The 21,728-nt window shown below is 42.7% G+C and overlaps 1 protein-coding gene across 1 annotated transcript in view; it reads left to right on the top strand.

Moving 5' to 3' along the window:
• The first annotated feature begins 6,046 nt into the window (after positions 1-6,046).
• The window catches only part of BLTP3A (bridge-like lipid transfer protein family member 3A), a 95,515-nt gene continuing 79,833 nt past the window's right edge, over positions 6,047-21,728 (top strand). Inside the window, exon 1 of the mRNA XM_053603228.1 lies at positions 6,047-6,333. Coding sequence (XP_053459203.1) covers positions 6,290-6,333 — 44 coding nt within the window. The 5' untranslated portion in view covers positions 6,047-6,289. The remainder of the gene's footprint in view (positions 6,334-21,728) is intronic.

Raw genomic sequence — 21,728 nt, 5'->3', positions numbered from 1 at the left:
GGGAGGCTGAGGCAGGTGAATTGCCCTGAGCTCACAGGTTCAAGACCATCCTGAGCCAGAGTGAGACCCCTGTCTCTAAAAATAGCTGGGTGTTGTCGCTGGCGCCTATAGTCCCACCTACTTGGGAGGCCGAGGCAAGAGAATCGCCTTAGCCTAAGAGTTTGAGGTTGCTGTGAGCTATGATGCCACGGCACTCTACCGAGGGTGACAAAGTGAGATCCTGTCTCAAAAAAAAAAAAAAAAAAATCGTGGATTATACTAAGAACTAGGAAGATCTCAAACTGGGTTGTTTTTTTCTAATTTTCTCTATTTATTGCTATCAAACTGAATTTTAAAAGGCAATCAATAGATTGTCAACAGGAAGACAGAGATGTTAGAGTTACTTAACAAAGATTTTAGAGCAGCCATCCTAACAGTGTCTCAACGAGCAATTATATGTATACTTGAAATAAATGAAGACTAGAAAGTCTCAGCAAATAAATGTAAAGTCTTGACAAACAAATAAGATATATAGAAGAAAAAAATGGAAATTTTTGAACCAAAAAATTAATGCAGTAAAAAAATTCAATGGGGTGGCGCCTGTGGCTCAGTCGGTAGAGCACTGGCCCCATATACTGAGGGTGGCAGGTTCAAACCCGGCCCCGGCCAAACTGCAACCAAAAAATAGCCGGGCGTTGTGGCGGGCGCCTGTAGTCCCAGCTACTCAGGAGGCTGAGGCAAGAGAATCACTTAAGCCCGGGAGTTGGAGGTTGCTGTGAGCTGTGTGAGGCCACGGCACTCTACCAAGGGCCATATAGTGAGACTCTGTCTCTACAAAAAAAAAAAAAAAAAAAAAATTCAATGGATAGTCTCAATTGCAGAATGAAAGGGACTGAGGAAAAAAGGGGAAAAATAGTGAACTTGGAGATAGAACAATAGAAATTACCCAGTCTGAACAACACAGAAAAAACACACACAAAAAGAATAGAGCCTTAAAAACCTGTAAAAACTATAGCAAGAGGTCTAATGTTCAAGTTGTCAGATTTTCAGGAAAGGAGAAAAAGTGCAAGGCCAGTAAAATATTGGTACAAATAATGGCTGAATACTTCTTCAAATCAAAAGAGACATACACCTGTGTATTCAAGAATCAAAGGAAACTTCAATCAAAATGAATTCAAATTCACACTAAGACATCATAGTCAAACTTCTGAAAACTACAGATAAAAAATTTGCAGTCAAGAGAGAAAACTGACTTTACCTATTGTAGAAAAGAGTTTGAAGGACAGCAGATTACTTATCAGAAACCATGGAGGCCAGAAGGAAGTAGAAGGGGCAGAATAGTTTTCACACGCTGAAAGAAAAGTACAATCTGCCTAGAGTCTTACATCCACTAATAATATATTTTTAGGCCTGTGGTTCAAGGAGTAGGGTGCCAGCCCCATATACTGGAGGTGGCGGGTTCAAACCCAGCCCTGGCCAAAAACTGCATAATATACTGTGCAGAATAAAGGGGAAAAAAAGATGTTTTCTATGAAGGAAAACAAAGAATTTGTTGCCAAAAGACCTATCCTGAAAGAATGTCTATAAAGTTCTCTACCCAGAAAGGAAACAATAATAAATGAACCTGATAGCATTAGGAATGAAGAACATGGTCAGCAAAAATAAAGGTAAATAGAATTCCTATTCCTGAGTTTTCTAAACTACGTTTGTTAAGTTGAAATAAAAATCATAACACTGACTATTGTTACTCTATAAATGTATGTAGAGGGCCGGGCGCAGTGGGTCACACCTATACCCAAAACCTGGGAGGATAAGGCGGGTGGATTACCTGAGCTCACGAGTTTGAGACCAGCCTAAGCAAGAGTGAGACTCCGTCTTAAAAAGAAATAGCTGGGTGTTGTGGCAGGCACCTGTGTCCTAGCTACTTGGGAGGCTGAGGCAAAAGAATTGCTTGAGCCCAAGAGTTTGAGGTTCCTGTGAGCTATGACGCCATGGTATTCTACCCAGGGTGACAGAGTGAGACTGTCTCAAAATAAATAAATAAATAAATGTATGTATGTAGAGGATATTTAAGATATACCCAAAGGAGGATAAGAGGAAATGTATGCTTAACTTGAACTGGAAAATGACACCACCAGTAGACTGTGATAGCTTTGTATTAATATATTTGATGTAATAACCCGGAGAAATGACTAAAAGCTATTCAAAGATATACACCAGGTGTCCTCAAACTTTTTAAACAGGGGGCCAATTCACTGTCCCTCAGACCGTTGGAGGGCCGGACTATAGTTTAAAACAAAAATCTATGAACAAATTCCTATGCACACTGCACATATCTTATTTTGAAGTAAAAAACAAAATGGGAACAAATAGAATTCATACCGCTTCATGTGGCCTGCGGGCCGCAGTTTGAGGACACCTGATATACACTGATAAACACTATACATTCTTTATTTTAAAATGTATTACAAAACTACACTAATAAAGACACTGTGATACTGGCATAAGGATAGACATACAGATAAATGGAGTCAAGAAATTGAGAGTGGAATTGAGGGTCCAGAAATAAACCCTTACATTTGTGGTCAGTTGATTTTCACCAAGACAATTCAATAGGGAAAGAATAATGTTTTCAACAGAGGTTTCTAGGACAGTGATGTCCATATGGAAAGCAATGAAGTTGGTTCCCTTCATCACACCATACACAAAAATTATATACAGGTCATGTAAGAGCTAAAACTACTGAATACAAGTCTTAGAAGAAAACACAGATGTAAATCTTCATGTCCTTGATTTGGCAGTGATTTCTTAGCTATGACACCAGAAGCACAGCAACAAAAGGGAAAAAAAGATATACTAGACATCATCAGAATCTTTTGTGCTTCAAAGGGCCACTCAGGAAAATGAAAACTCACAGGATGGGAAAAATTCTTACAATATAAGGGACTTATATCTGGAATATGTAAAGAAGTATTACAACTCAAGTAATTAAAAATGGACAAAGGATCTGAATACATTTTTCTCCAATGAAAATTTACAAATGGCCAGTAAGTACATAAAAGATGCTCAACATTAGCTATCAGGAGATGCACACAATCCTTAACCAAATGTTGGCTAACAATTCAATATATGAAAATACTTACACCATGAGCAAATTACATTTGCTCCAGGGATGTAGGCTGGTTTAATATTTGAAAATCAATCACCATGATACACCCCACCCCCCCACCCCCAAAATAAAATCTCAAAACAGGCTGGTCACCTGTATCTCAGTGGTTAGGGCACCAGCCACATGCACTGGGGCTGGTGGGTTCAAACCTGGTCTGGGCCTACTACAACAAACAAAAAATAGCTGGGCATTGTGGCCGCACCAATAGTCCCAGCTACTTGGGAGCCAGAGGCCAGAGAATCGCTTGAGCCCAAGAGTTTGAGGTTGCTCTGAGCTATGACCCCACTGCACTCTACCAAGGGTGACAAAGTAAGAATGTCTCAAAAAAATAACTTTCAGAAAAACGGAGAACTTCCTTATATGATAATGATTATTCACAAAAATTTATGACTAAGACTGGGAATAAGGCAAAGATATCTACTCTGATCATTCTTTTTTTTTTTTTTTTTTTACTCTGATCATTCTTAAGTGCTTGAAGAGTTAAGAGTTTGTTACTCTTTTTTTTTTTTTTTTTGTGGTTTTTTGCCGGGGCTGGGTTTGAACCCACCACCTCTGGCATATGGGACCAGTGCCCTACTCCTTGAGCCACAGGCGCCGCCCTAGAGAGTTTGTTACTCTCTCTTCTTCTTTTTTTTTTTTTTTGTAGAGACAGAGTCTCACTTTATGGCCCTCGGTAGAGTGCCGTGGCCTCACACAGCTCACAGCAACCTCCAACTCCTGGGCTTAAGTGATTCTCTTGCCTCAGCCTCCCGAGTAGCTGGGACTACAGGCGCCCGCCACAACGCCCGGCTACTTTTTGGTTGCAGTTTGGCCGGGGCCGGGTTTGAACTCGCCACCCTTGGTATATGGGGCCGGCGCCTTACCGACTGAGCCATAGATGCTACCCAGAATTTGTTACTCTTAAAGCCCACAGTTGAATAAGACAACAATAAGGCCAGAAAAGGAGATAAAAGGCATGCAGATTAGAAAGAAAGTAATAAGATTGTCTTTATTTGGAGATGACATAATTATGTGCACAGAAAATCCCAAGGAATCTACAAAAAATCTTAATAGAGCTAATAAGTGAGTTCAGCAACGTTAAATATCCAAAAATAATTATCTTTCTAGGCCTGGAGTGGTGGCTCACGCCTGTAATCCCAGGACTCTGGGAGGCCGAGGTGGGCGGATTGCCTGAACTCACAAGTTGGAGACCAGCCTGAGCTACAGCGAGAACCTCCCCCACCTCAAAAAAAATTGACTGCTTAAGCCCGCCACAACACCGGCTATTCTCTGTCTCAAAAGAAAAAAATTATTTTTCTTTTTTTTTTTTAATTTTTTTTTTTGTAGAGACAGAGTCTCACTTTATCACCCTCAATAGAGTGCCGTGGCCTCACACAGCTCACAGCAACCTCCAACTCCTGGGCTTAAGCGATTCTCTTGCCTCAGCCTCCCGAGTAGCTGGGACTACAGGTGACCGCCACAACGCCCGGCTATTTTTTGGTTTGCAGTTCAGCCGGGGCCGGGTTTGAACCAGCCACCCTCGGTATATGGGGCCGGCGCCCTACCAACTGAGCCACAGGCACCGCCCCCCAAAATTATTTTTCTATACAGTAGTAATGAAAACATGGTTACGTATACAGCTTGGCCATAAAGTTGGAGTGCAATTTGAAATTTGGGGTCATTTATAATTTTTAAATTGCACACAAACTTTATGGCCACCTGGTCTATTTAAAATACAATAACATTAACTGTTCAAAAGAAAAAATATGTAGGTATTTAACAGAATTTATATAGGATGCATATGGTTAAATGTAATAACTGATGAAAAATCACAGATTAGGCTGGGCACGGTGGCTCACGCCTGTAATCCTAGCACTCAGGAAGGCCGAGGCCGGTAGAGTGCTTGTATTCAGGAGTTCAAGACCACCCTAAGCAAGAGCGAGACCCCGTCTCTAAAAATAAATGGGCATTGTGGCGGGCACCTGTAGTACCAGCTACTCCGGAGGCTGAGCAAGAGAACTGCTGGAGCCCAAGAGTTTGAGGTTTCTGTGAGCTGTGATGCCACAGCACTCTACCAAGGGTGACAAATGAGACTCTGTCTCAAAAAAAAAAAAGTATGTACAAATTGAGGATCTGCAGCTCCTCACCTGATCAACACCACCAATAAAATTTCAATTACAAAAGAAAAAAAAAGTTTAAGTTCAGAAAACAGCCACCTTTTATTTTTGCAATTGGGTCTACAGGTATCCCTGGCATAATTTTACGCGTATGGATGAAATATAGTGGAAATAGCACTGGGCTGGAAGTCAGAATACTTGGATCCTCATCTTGCATCTCACTAGGTAGGTAACCTTGGGAAAGTTCTTATTTCCTTGGGCTTCAGTTTCCTTAATTGTAAAATGAGGAATTTGACCTCTGAAGTCGTTGTTAATTTTATCAATTTACCCTCTGGTTTCCTTCTGCACCCCCGCCTCCGCCAAGAGGGAGGGAGCTCTAATTCCTGCAGGTCTTCAGTAAACATTTGCCAGAGCAAAATGAGCCAGAGCTGTAGGAAGCGGCCTGACCAGGTGCCCGCTTCTCAGTTCTGGAGTACAAGGCTCTTGGCAGCCGACCGCAGTGGTTCGTCCGTTGTCTCTTCTTCGGTCTGTGAAGTCCTTTAGATTACTTTTCACTCCATATCTTCATTTCTGGAATAGAGTTGATGCTCAAATAATTAGTGAATGTGTGCCATCCAGGAGCTGCGTAATTAACTAATAAAGTTTGCAAATAAATGATCCCGAACCATCAAGGCGACGGCCAGCTTGCGAACCTAACGCAGTTCAGAGGCGAAGAAAGCCTTCCGCCCAGACCAGAGGGCGGGGGGCGGAGCCTGAGCCCGTCAGCCCCCGCGGTGCGCGCGCCCCCGCCCTCGACGCACGCGCCTCGGGACCCGCGAACCCGGCAGGCTGGCAGCGCGCTATCTTCGCGTAGCTCTGGGCTGGCGGCCGTGGCGCCGGGCGGGTGGGTGGGATCGTGGCGGAGTTTCAGGCGCCTGGGCAGGGGCGAGAGGACGCCATGGCGGCTGTCGAGGCGGCAGCTTCCGCTGCCCACGCCGCGGCGATGTGAGGGGGCCGCCTCTTCTACGACTGAGGAGGCCACGGCTGCCCAGGCCGCGGCTCCGGCATGGCCGGGATCATTAAGAAGCAGATCCTGAAACACCTGTCCCGGTGAGCGCGCCAGCGCCGGTCCCCGGCGTCCTCGGGGCCCTTCCTAACCTTATTGGACCTCCTCCCTTACGCCGCGCCTGGGGCCGGCCTCCCCCTTTCCAGCCCTAAATCGGGACTGCGTGGCGGCTCCTGTCTGAACTCGAGCCCACACCGCCTCCCTCGCGCCGGCTGCGCCAACCGTTGTCATCGCTCTGTTCTTCCCCCGCCCTGGGCCCTCTGGTAAAGGGCGCTCCTGTCCTTGCGCCTGTGCTCTTTTTCTTCTCCCCTCGCCAGTGGCTTCCTGGACTTTTTCCAGAGGACTTTCCAGGCTTGTCCCCAGCGTTAGCTCCCACTTCTCGGAGCAGTCACCGCGTCCTGTGTCTGTCTCTCCGAGAGAGTCGGAGCCCACTCTTTCCTTCCCGTGCCTGCAGTCTCCCGCGTTCGAACCCGCTCCCCTACCTGGGAGCGTCTGTCTGCCTCTTGACCTGCCCCACCAACCCGGCGTCTGCCCTCTCCCAGACACCATCCTCCGGCCAGTTCTAAATAACCCTGCCACCCAGTCCTGCACAGCCCATTTTCCCCTCAGATTTCCAACGCCGAGGCTGGTTTTCTCTTTTCTCTTCCCTCTTCTGTCTGACCTGTCCTATTATACCACCCGTGAAAAAGCCCTGCACCCAGGGCCATTCCTCTGAACTCCTTTCTACTTGTACTTTTTTCATTACACAGACTAATTGGAGAAAGGTCGTGAGAGTTGGAGATAAAGTTTCAGCAACCTTCCCTTTAAGATAATGTGGAGGGTTTTTTTTTTTTTTTTTGACAGCCTGTGGACCAACAACGTCCACTTCTGCTCTGCAGCTTTTTATTGAGCAATGTTATGTAGTAACTGGGGCATAAGGGGGATGGCAGGCAAAAGAGTTCGCAGGTGTAGATGGTGACCTCTAACCCCTGTGTTACAAATACAGGTTGTCAGAACTGGAGGTCACAAAAACTGAGATCTAGCTTTTCTCTTAGTTTTCACTCCCTATTCTAGGCTGGGGTTGGTGATGGTTAATACCTTAATCAACTTTGTGTTTTTTTGTTTTTTTTTTTGAGACTGTTTCACTTTGTTGCCCTGAGTAGAGTGCTGTGGCATCATAGCTCACAGCAACCTCAGACTCTTGGGCTCAAGCGATTCTCATGCCTCAGCAGGGACCTGCCACAATGCATGGCTATTTTTAGAGATGGGGTTTCCCACTTGCTCAGGCTGGGTTTGAACACCTCAGCTCAGGCAGTTCATCCCCCTCAGCCTCCCAGAGTGCTAGGATTTACAGAAATGAGTGACCACGCCTGGCCTCTTAATTAACTTTTGTATCTGAAGTGGAGAATAATATAGGGCTTGGCTCCACAGTGGTCAGTGGTTTTCAGGAGGTGTGTTGAGGATGGGGGGAATGCCAGTCAATATGGAACAACTAGGCTGTGCAGTGATACATACCTCTGGTCTTCTTATGGCATTTGTAGGCAGTATGTGAGACTCTATTCTGCCACTGCATTCCTGTTTCCTGGATGATATTGTGGCTTATTTGATCTTAGACTTTAATTTGTAATTAGATTCAGATACATCTCATGGATAATCACCACATACATTATAAAAGAAAAATGTGGAAGCTGGCGTTGGAAAGTGCCTTTGGACTGTTGGATTGCCCTAGTGTATTCTTTCTCAACTATTGTTAATCTGGGTGTTCTGTGAGTCTGGTTGTTTTGTATAAAGATTTAAAAGTATTTGGGGACATGACTAAAGATTGCAGAATGGGGCAGAGAATTTAACCAGAGGAAAACTTTATTAATGAGTGGACATAGAATTTTAAGATTTAGAGGTGATTTCACCTATCATAGCATTTAATAACCTGGGTTTGTTCTGATTTACTTTCTTCTCTAAAATGGAGATAATACTATCTACTTCAAGAGGTTACTGTGAGGTTTACATGAGTTAATATATGTAAGGACTTAGTGAAGTGCCATAGGAAGTGCTCGATGAAACATGAGCTATGGTTATTTTGGGGGCCACAATCTGTGGCAATTTTTTTTTTCTTTTTTGAGACAGTCTCACTTATGTCGCCATTGGTAGAGTGCTATAGTGTTCTAGCTCACAGCAACCTCAGACTCTTGGGCTGAAGCGATTCTCTTGCCTCAGTCTCCCAAGTAGCTGGGACTATAGGCGCCCGCCACAACACCCATCTCTCTCTCTCTCTCTCTCTCTCTCTCTCTCTATATATATATATATATATACATATTGTTCTTGTTGTAGTTGTCATTATTATTTTTTAGCAGGCCCAGGTCGGGTTTGAACCCGCTAGCCCCAGTGTATGTGGCCAGCGCCTTAACCACGGAGCTATGGGTGCTGAACCCTGTGCAATAATTTGATACCAGCCATAGACCTTCTCTCCAGAAAAATCCATGTATGCAAACAGGTAATTTTTAAATACAGTTTGGTAGGGAGGATTTATTAAACCCAAAGCACATGTCTGAATCAAGGCATCCTAAAACTAGGTGATTCTTTGATCTAGTTCAACACTTCATTTTATGGCTAAGGGAACTAAACCTAGAGAGGATAAGTGACTTGCTCAAGGTGTATAGCAAGATACGGTGGTAGGACAGAATTGAGCTTCTTAACTGGCACACTTTCTCCTGTAGTACATATATTCTGTGTACCCTCTGTGAACATATTTTTAAATATGTTTTCAGTTTCTGGCCTGGGCTGGGTTTGAACCCGCCACCTCCGGCATATGGGGCTGGTGCCCTACCCCTTTGAGCCGAGGCACCGCCTTTTAAATAAAATTTTTAACAGTAAATGCTGACATATTCAGTGAACAAAGTGTTTTTTTTTAAATGTTGTAGGAATAAGTATGACAGAAATTTCTGATTTTCTCAGCATTGGAGAAGGGACTGAGGAGGAGGAGGAAGAGGTTATGCTATATGCTATAGCTGCAGTTTCAGGGTTCTAGAAAGAAGTCCTAGGATATGAGTCTGGTTAGGGAAAAGGCCAAACTCCTGGGGACTTAGTGATTGTTTAGTTTGAAAAAGCTACTTAATAATATGTTACATTGGTGTTTCTGTATAGTCTCCACCACACATACACAGGCTAGCCTACCTGGGAGGGAACAATGGCTCTATGGCTTACTAAATCAGATGGGGAGAGAGAAGAAAAGTTATACTGAGTTACTATGTTAAACATATATTTTAGGTGTTTGATAGTTACTTGTTGCTAATGATGACAGTGCCATTTGACCAGGAGGAGAATGTCCTGTAGCAGAGAGGATATTCCAGTGATTCTGATATTATGTATAATTTTGGGCATGAAATTGTTCAGATAATAAAGTTTCTTGGCTTGGCTCCCATAGCACAGTGGTTATGGCACCAGTCATATACACCAAGGGTTGCGGGTTTGAACCCAGCCTGGGCCAGCTAAACAACTGCAACAACAACAACAAAAAAATAGCCAGGCATTGTGGTGGGTGCCTGTAGTCCCACCTACTTGGGAGGCTGAGGCAGGATAATCGTTTAGGCCCAGAAGTTTGAGGTTGCTGTGAGCTGTGACATCACAGCACTCTACCCAGGGCGACATAGTGAGACTCTGTCTCAAAAAAAAAAAAAAAAAGTTTCTTGTTGGAATGTATTTTTATTAGTAGAGTATTTTGGTAAACAAGATTTTGGGGAGAATGGTATTCAAGATGTTTTTCTTTTTTTTTTTTGGCCGGGGCTGGGCTTGAACCCGCCACCTCCGGCATATGGGACCGCCGCCCTACACGTTGAGCCACAGGCGCCGCCCTAAGATGTTTTTCTTAAATGCCTTCTGTAGGCCAGGCACTGATCTAAGCACTGAGAATGCAGCAGGGAATAAAGGTAAATGTCTCATAAAGGTTTTAACCTATGGTTTGTAAGACTGCTCGATATGTACAGTTTTTTTTTTTTTTTTTTTGTAGAGACAGAGTCTCACTTTATGGCCCTTGGTAGAGTGCCGTGGCCTCACACAGCTCACAGCAACCTCCAACTCCTGGGTCCAAGCGATTCTCCTGCCTCAGCCTCCCGAGTAGCTGGGACTACAGGCACCCGCCACAACGCCCGGCTATTTTTTGGTTGCAGTTTGGCTGGGGCCGGGTTTGAACCCGCCACCCTCGGTATATGGGGCCGGCGCCCTACCGACTGAGCCACAGGCGCCGCCCAGTTTTTTTTTTTTTTTTTAAGACAAAGTTTCCCTTTGTTGACCTTGGCAGAGTGATATGACATTATAGCTCATATCAACCTCAAACTCTTGGGCTCAAGTGATCCTCTTGTCTTAGCACTGTAGGTGCCCACTACAACACCTGGCTGTTTTTTTAGAGACAGGGTCTCGCTCTTGCTTATGCTGTTCTCAAACTCCTGAACTCAAGTAATCCATCCACCTCAGCCTCCCAGAGTGCTAGGATTACAGACATGAGTCACCTAGCGTACCCTAATACATAATAGCTTTTAATGTACTGTATTCATTTAAACAGACCTTGGAAGAAACCTTTACTTAGAAACACAAAGTAATCGTAATCATTCATTTAAAAAATATTCAAGGCTAGGCATGGTGTTTAATAGAACGTAGCTATTTAACACGGCCAGAAAAGTTAGGAACGCTAGGATGGCCTAGATGATAGAAACCTAACTAGCTCTTTTAGAAACCTATTAGAAGTCCTGATTATTTACTCTAAATGACTGCAGGAAATGTAAACCTGAGGGACAGAGACATGACTGATGGCCAAGATATTTTGAAAGCCTAAGCATAAGGTGAAATTCAGAGGCATAAAAGATTTCAGAATTCTTTTTGGAGGAGAAAAGAGCCTGACTATGAACTTAGCCCTCTTAGTTTACGATCAATACCTCCATTCATTACTCTTCATTCTAGTGAGTACTGAGCTGGGGAGATCAGTGGGGGCAGCCTCCAGTAGACAGTAAAGAACACCAGGCTCCAAGAGGCTAACTACTTATCCAAGATCCTTTTAGGTGGTGATTGTAGGACAAGTCTCAACTTCCAGGTCATGTCCCTTTACTGTAGGCTTTAGTTATTATCATGTTCATTTCCTAAATAATTACTTTGTTCAATTTCTAGTAACAGTCAAATCATGTATTTTTCTGCTTCTATTTCTTATTTTCTCATGTTGCTTCAGAATAAAGCACTTTTATTTTCTTAGCAAACATTTAATAATAGCCAACTGTGCTGGTAAGCTTTTTACAAGTCTTAAGATGATTTAATCCACATAAAACCCTTTGAGGTACATGTTAGGTTCATTTGATAGATGAAGAAATGAAGCAAAGAAAGGTTAAATAACTTGCCCAAAATTATAACTAATAAGTGAAAGAACTAAGTAAGATTCAAATGCAGGCATTTGATTCCAGAGCTGTGCTCTTTCACCACTCTACGCTATAATGCCTCATATATCTACTGAGTATTTCAAACTGAACATACTTCTGTCTCCAGCACCCACCTGAAGAAACAGAGTATTACCAAGGACCATAGACGCCTCCTACCCCACCGTTTTCCTTCTTCCAGTCATAACCTCCACCCGTAGATAACTAACCACTGTTCTGATTTCTCACAGCATAATTAGTTTGGTTTGTTTTTGTTCTTTATATAAATGGAATGATATATATGCTTTTATGTCTTCTTTAGTGCAACATTACATTTGTGAGATTAATTCATATTTTATATCAAGTTGTGGACTTGATTTTTCATTGCTGTATAGTATTAATAGGTAAATATATTTCAGTTTATTTATACGTTTGACTCTTGATGGACAGTTGGATAGTTTCCCACCTTAGGGCCATTGTAAACTAGGAATGTTCTAGTGCATGTCCTTTTGGGGAAAAAATATACATATATCTGTTGGGAATATGCATAAAGTGACATTTGTGGATCATGGGCTATACATATGTTCAGCTTTAATAGATATTGTCAGTTTTCCAAAGTTTAGTTATTCTGCATTCTTTTTTTGTTTGTTTTTGAGACAGAATCTTACTCTGTTGCCCAGGCTAGAGTGCCATGGTGTCATCATAGCTCACAGCAACCTCAAACTCTTGGGACCAAGGCATCTTTTTGCTTTTTCCTCCTAAGTAACTGGGATGATAGGGAAGCATCCACCATGCCTGGCTCATTTTTCTGTTTTTATAGATATGGGGACTTCCTCTTGTTCAGGCTAGTCTCTAACTTCTGTACTCAAGCAATCTTCCTGCTTCGGCCTCCCAGAATGTTAGAATTACAGGCATGAGCCACCTTGCCTGGCCCCTACTTATTTTACATTCTTGCCAACATTTTGTATTTTCTTGTTTTTTTTTTTTTTTTTTTTTTTTGAGATAGTGTCTCACTTTGTCATCCTTGGTAGATTCTACCATGGCATCGTAGCTCACAGCAATCTCAAACACTTGGACTCAAGTGATTTGCTTGCCTCATGTTCCTGTGTAGCTGGGACTACAGGTGCCTGCCTATTTTTAGAGATGAGATCTTGCTCTGGCTCAGCCTGGTCTTGACCTGAGCTCAGGCAATCCACCTGTCTTGGCCACTCAGAGTGCTAGGATTACAGGTGTGAGCCACTGTGCTTGGCTCCATTTTGTATTTTTCATCTTTTGCATTTTAGCCATTTTGGTGGATATGCTTAAAATTTTTTATTTGCTTTATGTGTGATAAACCAGGTAGGCACTTTATTTTTGTTGCCTGTTCAGTTTTAAAATTATGATGTATGTGAAATTTTAGTCACAAGCAAGTATTAGACTTTGAAATCATATGTTTTTTTGGAATAATGTTCAAGTTATTAAGGTACAGTGAAAATAATTAGGGGTTATTTCTAACCATTAACCCCATAAAATTTCTTACTTGGAATAGACAAGATGCTTAGCCCTCTGTCAAAATAACAGTTGTGTGCATAAAGAGAAAGGAGGGGTTCCTGTCCAGGTGCGGAGTTTCATTAAGTATTTGATCTTCAGACTACCTTGGATATTAAATAGTTTCATTCTGGATCAGCACCTGTAACACAGTGGTTATAGTGCTGCCCACATACACCGAGGCTGGTGGGTTCAAAACCAGCCCAGGCCAGCTAAACAACAATGACAACCGCAACAACAAAAATAGCCAGGTGTTCAGGGACCCTTTGTAAGGAAAAGAATGCAACGGCACGAATTCAGAATAACTAGGGCCCCACTAGCTCCACGGTAAATCCCTCCCTGACACCTCCTCTTCAGGTCTCAAGGCGATTCTCTTGCCTCAGCCTCCTAAGTAGCTGGGACTACAGGTGCCTGCCACAATGCCCATCTGGCTACTTCTTTGTTATTGTTGTCATTGTTGTTTAGCAGGCCAGGCCGGGTTCAAACCCAAAACCCTGGTGCATATGGCCAGATATGAACAGAACCTTCTCTGATAAAGACAGATGAATGGCTAACAAATATTTGAAAAAATGTTCATCATCCTAATATCAGAGAAATGCAAATCACCTGAGATATCACCTAACCCCCCCCCCCCTCGTGAGAATAGCCCACATCATAAAGTCTCAAAACACTTTTACACTGCTGGTGGGACTGCAAACTAATACAACCTTTTTGGAAGGAAGTATGGAGAATCCTCAAAGAACTCAAATTAGACCTCCCATTTGATCCTGCAATCCCATTACTAGGCATCTACCCAGAAGAAAAATACATGATTTTATCATAAGGACATTTGCACTAAGCTGTTTATCACAGCCAAATTTACAGTCGCCAAACTGTGTGAACAACCTAAATGCTCACCAACTGAGGAATGGATTAACAAGCTGTGGCATATGTATACCATGGAATACTATTCAGACATTTAAAAATGAAGACTAAACATCTTTTGTATTAACCTGGATTGAGTTGGAACACATTCTCCTTAGTAAAGGATTATAAGAACAGAGAAGCAAGAATCTGATGTACTTAATTCTAATATGAAGGCAGATTATCTAATACATACCCTCATAAGAGAAAAACTCAATTCAAGGTTGGGGGCAGGGAAATGAGGGAGTGGGGGGAGGAGGAGAGGGCTTACAGTGTATGACACGCTTCTTGAGGGTGGGATAATTATAAGAGGCACTTCCCCTAACAAATGCAATAAGTGTAACCTAATTCTTTGTACCCTCAGTGAATCCTAAACAATAAAAAAAAAAAATAAAATAGCCAGGTGTTGTGTCAGGCGCCTGTAGTCCCAGCTACTTGGGAGGCTGAAGCAAGAGAATCACTTAAGCCCAGGAGTTTGAGGTTGCTGTAAGCTGTGACATCATCGCACTCTACTGAGGGTGAGATAGTGAAACTGTCTCAAAAAGAAAAAAGAAAAATAGTTTCATTCTGCTCTGTAATCTTAGAAGCTCATTGACATAGTGTTTCCTCTTTACTAAAGAAATGAAAATTTATATTGCATAGCTTTTCTTTCTTTCTTTTTTTTTTTTTTTGAGACAGAGTTTGACTGTGTTGCCCTCAGCAGAGTGCTGTGGCGTTACACCTCACAACAACCTCAAACTCTTGGGCTTAAGCAATTTTCTTGTTTCAGCCTCCCAAGTAACTGGGACCACAGGCACCCACTACAGTGCCTGGCTATTTTTGTTGTTGTTGTTGTTGTTGTTGTAGTTGTCATTGTTTTAGCAGCCCAGGCTGGGTTTGAACCTGCCAGCCCTGGTGTATGTGGCCAGCACCCTAACCACTGAGCAATGGGTGCTGAGCCCGCACAGCTGTTTTTTTTTTTTTTTTCGGTCTTTGGCCAGGGCCGGGTTTGAACCTGCCACCTCCAGTATATGGAGCCAGTGCCCCATTCTTTGAGCCACAGGCACCACCCTTTTTTTTTTGGCCGGGGCTGGGTTTGAACCCGCCACCTCCGGCATATGGGACTGGTGCCCTACTCCTTGAGCCACAGGCGCCGCCCTGCCCTTTTTTTTTTTTTTTTTTGAGACAGAGTCTCAAGCTGTCACCCTGGGTAGAGTGCAGTGGCGTCACAACGCATAGCAACATCAAATTCTTGGGCTTAAGCGATTTTCTTGCCTCAGCCTCCCAAGTAGCTGAGATTATGGGCACCTGGCACAATGCCCGGCTATTTATTTTTTTTATTTTTTTTGGTTGTAGTTATCATTCTTGTTCAGCTGGCCCGGGCTGGGCTTGAACCTGCCACCCTCTGTGCATATGGCTGGCACTGTAACCACTGTGCTACGGGCGCCAAGTCCTGCATAGCTTTTCTATTACAATCTTTATGCATTTCCAAGGCTGATTTCCTTTTATAGTGAAAGTTGTTTTGTGTCTTAAAAAGTATTTATTTATTTATTTATTGAAACAGTCTTACTGTGTCGCCTGCAGTAGAGTGAGTGCTCTGGCGTCACAGCTCATGGCAACCTCAAACTCTTGGGCTTAAGTGATTCTCTTGCCTCAGCCTTCCAAGTAGCTGGGACCACAAGCGCCTGCCACATGCTCGGCTATTTTTTTGTTGCATTTGCTTAGCAGGCCCGGGCTGGGTTTGAACCCGCCAGCCTCAGTGTATGTGGCTGGTGCCCTAACCACTGAGCTATGGGCGCCAAGCCTTAAAAAATATTTAAAAGCAATACAATTTTTAAGACAGTATTATAGTATGTATTTGATATATAGCAACTTAATGTGAATGTGTGGTTCATAATATTGAAAGTTATCTGCTTTGAAATTGATTGAAAAGTATGTCAATGTAGGGCGGCGGCCCCATATACCGAGGGTGACAGGTTCAAACCCGGCCCCAGCCAAACTGCAACCAAAAAATAGCCGGGCGTTGTGGCGGGCACCTGTAGTCCCAGCTACTCAGGAGGCTGAGGCAAGAGAATCGCTTAAGCTCAGGAGTTGGAGGTTGCTGTGAGCTGTGTGAGGCCACGGCACTCTACCGAGGGCCATAAAGTAAGACTCTGTCTCTACAAAAAAAAAAAAAAAAAAAGAAAACTATGTCAATGTAGCAAAGAACTAGGCTTTGGATTCCAAAAGGTGGTTGTGAATTTTGACTTTGCTATTTCTAAGCATAATGTTTGGTAAGTCTTTAAGCTTCTTCTTCCTCTTTTTTTCTCATCTGTACAATGGGTACAATAGGGATCATAACATATAATGTTGTTTAGAGTATTAAAAATTAATGTGTAAAAGTAATTGACCTTGAGGAAGTATTCAGTAAACAGTGACCATTACTATTTACTTAGTAGAGTTGCTCAAGCGATATCAGTATTAGTTTTTGGAGATAATGCTTTTTTCATCATCTTCAAGGTTGTTAGATTCTGGAGATAATACTTTTCATCATCTTCAAGGTTATGCCTAGAGATTAATGCTTTTGCATTGGTGTTTGAGAAGAGAAGGAACTAAAGGTTGTTTCTCTTTATCATCTTTTTTCATATCTCGAGTCATATTGTAAGGAGGTAACTTTGACCTCTGTATAGGTGAAATAGCTGAAGTGTATGTATACACTGGGTTGGGCCCTTAGAAGATATATAGAGTTTAAGATGATAACACAAATCATGTACTGTATTTTTAGAGTGAAAACAATGTAGAAGTCATCTAGTTACTCTCACCTAATACAGAACCTGGTTGAATAATAATCTGTGTGTCTGGCCTCAATCACTGAAAAGAAAGATTCTTTTAATCACAGTTTAATACCCACTGTGGTGTGCCCTCCACAACAGCAGAGACTGTGTTTCCCTGCCAGAGGCTGAGGATACTTTGAGTGGATAAAGTGGGTATGGAGATTTGTAAAGAGTGAGAATGTGTGGCTGGAACTCAGAGAACCTTAGACTTGGGAAGTAGGGATGTAGGAAGGCAAGGAAATCCAACTCAGCCAGTATTATTATGGGGCTTTTTATCCTTGTGGTAAAGATTAGTACTTGCTGTTGGTATTGCGCACAGATAATAAGAACATTTACTGGTATTTACAAGCAGTAGAATCAATCAGTTCCTATAGTAAAGGAGAAAACTACATGTAATACATGTTAGTAATTTAGTAAAGGGTATGTAGTTTGTATCTACTTGTCACAAAGATAGGATATGTTATAAAATATTTGTTGGGTTGACTTTGTTGTTTCATTTGCCGTCATCAGTAATCTTTTTATATGTATGCTCAGTCTTTTTTTTTTTTTTTTTTTTTTTTAGAGACAGAGTCTTACTTTATGGCCCTCGGTAGAGTCCCGTGGCCTCACACAGCTCACAGCAACCTCCAACTCCTGGGCTTAAGCGATTCTCTTGCCTCAGCCTCCCGAGTAGCTGGGACTACAGGCGCCCGCCACAACGCCCGGCTATTTTTTGGTTGCAGTTCGGCCGGGGCCGGGTTTGAACCCGCCACCCTCGGTATATGGGGCCGGTGCCCTACGGACTGAGCCACAGGCGCCGCCCTATGCTCAGTCTTTATAGTGCATTGGTTATATGTAGCTTGGCTGCTTGCCCATCATTTAAAAATTATAGAGAACACCTTGCACACATTCTAATTATCTCTGATGGGAAGGGTGTGCCTTCTACCTCAACCTCATGGAGAAATTTATTTTCATGTTTATAGATGACATTCTGTTTTTTTTTTCTTTTTTTTTTTTTTTGAGACAGTCTCACTATGTTGCCCTTATGCCCTGGCATCATAGCTCACAGCAATCCTTGCCTCTTCCTCAACCGATCCTCTTGCCTCAGCTTCCCAAGGAGCTGAGAATACAGGCGCCTACCACAATGCCAGTTATTTTTATTTTATTTATTTATTTTTTTGAGGCAGAGTTTCACTTTGTCACCCTTGGTAGAGTGCTATGGCGTCCTAGCTCACAGCACCCTCAAGCTCTTGGGCTCAAGCAATCCTCTTGCCTCGGCTTCTCAAGAATCTGAGACTACCAATGCCTGCCACGATGCCCAGCTATTTTTAGAGATGGGTGTTGCTCTTGTTTAGTCTGGTCTCAAACTCCTGAGTTCAGGCAGTCTACCTGCCTTGGGCTCCCAGAGTGCTAGGATTACAGGCGTGAGTCACCATGCCCAGCCTATAGATGACATTCTTTCCTTTTTTTTTGACACAGAGCCTCAAGCTGTCGCCTTGGGTAGAGTGCTGTGGCATCACAGCTCACAGCAACCTCCAACTCCTAGGCTTAAGCGATTCTCCGCCTCCCAAGTAGCTGGGATACAGGCACCCGCCTGAACACCCGGCTATTTTTTGGTTGCAGCCATTATTGTTGTTTGGCGGTACTGGGCTGGAATCGAACCCACCAGCTCAGGTGTATGTGGCTGGCACTTTAGCTGCTTGAGCCACAGGCGCCGAGCCTATAGATGACATTCTTAAACCTAGTTTAATGTGTCTGGTTGATCAGACATACTAGAGTTGGTTTGCAATGTGTGAAAGAATGTGGATGAATTGTTGAATAGTTTATTACACCTATTTGGCAATTATATCAAGCCATTCAGTAAACAATAATTGGGCATCCTTGTCCTAACTTTTTGTTTGACACCGACTAAATGACACAATTTTAGCCCTTAAGAAGCTCATTGTTCTTAGGGTTAGAAACCTTTGTTTTTATTTTAAACTCTCCTTTGTATCCTCTACTTTTTTATATGGTTTGTAGCCAGTTGAATGTGCTTCTCTCTTAGGATGTGTATATTGAGTCATTTGTCCAGGGGAAACAACTCTTTTCTTTCATTATTAGATGTAAAAGATAGCTCATTTTGAGCCATCTTTGCCTCTAAAAATAAGCATATCAGTTGGTCAAAATTAGGGCCACTTTTACTTAGAAATTAAGGACGGTCTCAGTGTATGATTTGGTTTTCTTTTTTGGTAGGTTTCCTCCTTGGGCAATTTCTTTTTTTGAGTCAGTCTCACTATGTAACCCTCGGTAGAGTGTCGTGGCTTCACAGCTCACAGTAACCTCCAACTCTTGGGCTTAAATGATTCTCTTGCCTCAGCCTCCCAAGTAGCTGGGACTACAGGTACCTGCCACAATGCCCTGCTATTTTTGTTGTTGTTGTTGCACTTGTCATCGTTGCTTTTAGTTGGCCCGGACAGATTCAAACCTGCCAGCCTCGGTGTATGTGGCTGGCTCCGTAACCACTGTGCTGCGGGCACTGAGCCTCCTTGGACAATTTTTAATGTTCAGATAATCTACATGCTACACTTTTCTTTTTCTTTTTTTTTTGGCTGGGGCTGGGTTTGAACCCACAACCTCCAGCATATGGGGCCGGTGCCCTACTCCTTGAGCCACAGGCGCCGCCCAACATGCTACACTTTTCTAAATATTTGTTTGAGGCAGTTACATGAAGAGGTACCAGTCTTATTCAATGATAACTAATCAATAACTAATGATGCCTGTTAATGGAATAGCCCTTCCTTTTCTGAGCATTAGCAAATGCATTTGCACTTTGGGTAATCTAGAACCTGTATATAGGTTTTAAAATTAGAAATGTAATATTCAAAATTAATCAATTATTACCCTTGACATAAGTTTGGGAATTAACAAGAAATAGAAATAAGGAAATTGGCTTGGTGCCTGTGGCTCAAATGGCTAAGGCACCAGCCACATACACCTGAGCTGGTGGAGTCGAATCCAGCCCAGACCTGCCAAACAACAATGACAGCTGCAACCAAAAAATAGCCGGGCGGAGACTGGAGAATCACTTGAGCCCAGGAGTTGGAGGTTGCTGTGAGCTGTGATGCCATGGCCTTCTACCCAGGGCGACAGCTTGAGGCTCTGTCTGAAAAAAAAAAAAGGGAAATTAAGACGAGTAAGTTAAGATGACAAGAAATGTTTCTAACAAAGTGAGACATGCCAAGACTTGAGTCATGAAGTATGATATCTTTAGGACCAGCGTAAGAAATGAATTTGGGGCCTAATCACTATGGGAGCTGAATGGTCAAAGAATTGAGAGAGGGTAGAGGACAGCTATCTCTGAGTTACAATAGCTGAGAAGCTCTAAGTCCTAATTCTAGAATGATCAATGAAATGATATCTAGTTAGGTGGTTAAGACATTGCAGCCCTGATTCCAGGTTGCAACCAAATACGTAACAGTCAATTAGATGAGGAGTCCAAGGTACATGTCTTATATATACACCTTGACCCCTGAAAATGAGCCAGAATGCAAGTAATTCAGTTCTGGGAAAGAAGAATGGTGCATCCAAGCAGGGTGTTGGGGCTTTAGCTAAACAGGCTAGGTTTTAAGATGGCTTCAGGCTTAGTGGAGGAATTAGAATTTTTAGCAGGGCTACTGTTGAGAATTAAGGAAGGAGAACCTTTGTAGAATCCTTGTTTTTTCAGCTGGCTCAGTATTGGAATGATCTGTGGACTGGGTCTGTGAGGGCAGTCTATAAGTGCTGTGAGTCACAAACTAACAGCTACCATTGATGAGGAAAATATGTGCAGTTATATTTGTTGAGAATATAAATCAATATCATGTTGATGAAGGGAAATTTGGAAATATGTATCAAAACTGAAAATGTTAAATTTCACTTCTATGAATCTGTCCTACATAAGGAATCAAACAAATAAGGAAATCTATGACACCTATTTAATGTAGCATTGAACTAATGAAGTCATCATAAAAGAGAAAGTAGTAAGCGGTACCTGTACCTCAGTGGGTACGGCACTGGCCACATACACCGAGACTGGCAGGTTCGAACCTGGCCCGAGTCAGCTAAAACAACAATGACAATTGCAACAACAACAAAATAGCTGAGCGTTGTGGCGGGCACTTGTAGTCCCAGCTACTTGGGAGGCTGAGGCAAGAGAATCGCTAAGCCCAAGAGTTGGAGGTTGCTGTGAGCTGTGACACCACTTTCCCAGGGCAACAGCTTGAGACTCTGTCTCAAAGAAAACAAAAAGAGAAAGTAGCAGAGACTTTATTAAATAACTTATAGTGTATTCATACCGGGATGTATTTGCAGATAACTTTCCAATTATTGAAAAGGATTAAAAAATTTGACAACATAGTAGGGCACCCGTAGCTCAGTGGTTAGGGGGCCAATCCCTGTGCACCAGGGTTGGTGGGTCTGAACCCAGCCTGAGCCTACTAAACAAAACAATAAAAAAATTTGACAACCTAGGGCAGTGCCTATGGCTTACGGAGTAGGGCACCGGCCCCATATATGGGGCTGGTGGGTTCAAGCCCAGCCCCAGCCAAAACTGCAAAAAAAAAAAAAAAAAAAAATTTGACAACCTAAAATAGCCAAGATATACTGTTAACTATTTTTAGTTAAAAATAAAAAGTCTTAGAATTTATTAATTTATATGGACCAATTCTGTTTTATACATCTATCTAAAGATGTAAGTATAGTCATCCCTTGATATATTTGAGGGATTGATTTCAGGACCCCTACCTAACTGTACCAAAATCCGTGTGTACTCAAGTCCTGCAGTTGTCCGTGATGAACGCATGTATACGAAAAGTTGGCCCTCTGTATATGTGAATCCTGCGAATACAA

Source organism: Nycticebus coucang, chromosome 9, assembly GCF_027406575.1.
Source record: "Nycticebus coucang isolate mNycCou1 chromosome 9, mNycCou1.pri, whole genome shotgun sequence".
Taxonomy (NCBI): Eukaryota; Metazoa; Chordata; class Mammalia; order Primates; family Lorisidae; genus Nycticebus; species Nycticebus coucang.
Note: the sequence above shows the minus strand (reverse complement) of the source record. Positions and strands in the feature narration are given on the sequence as shown.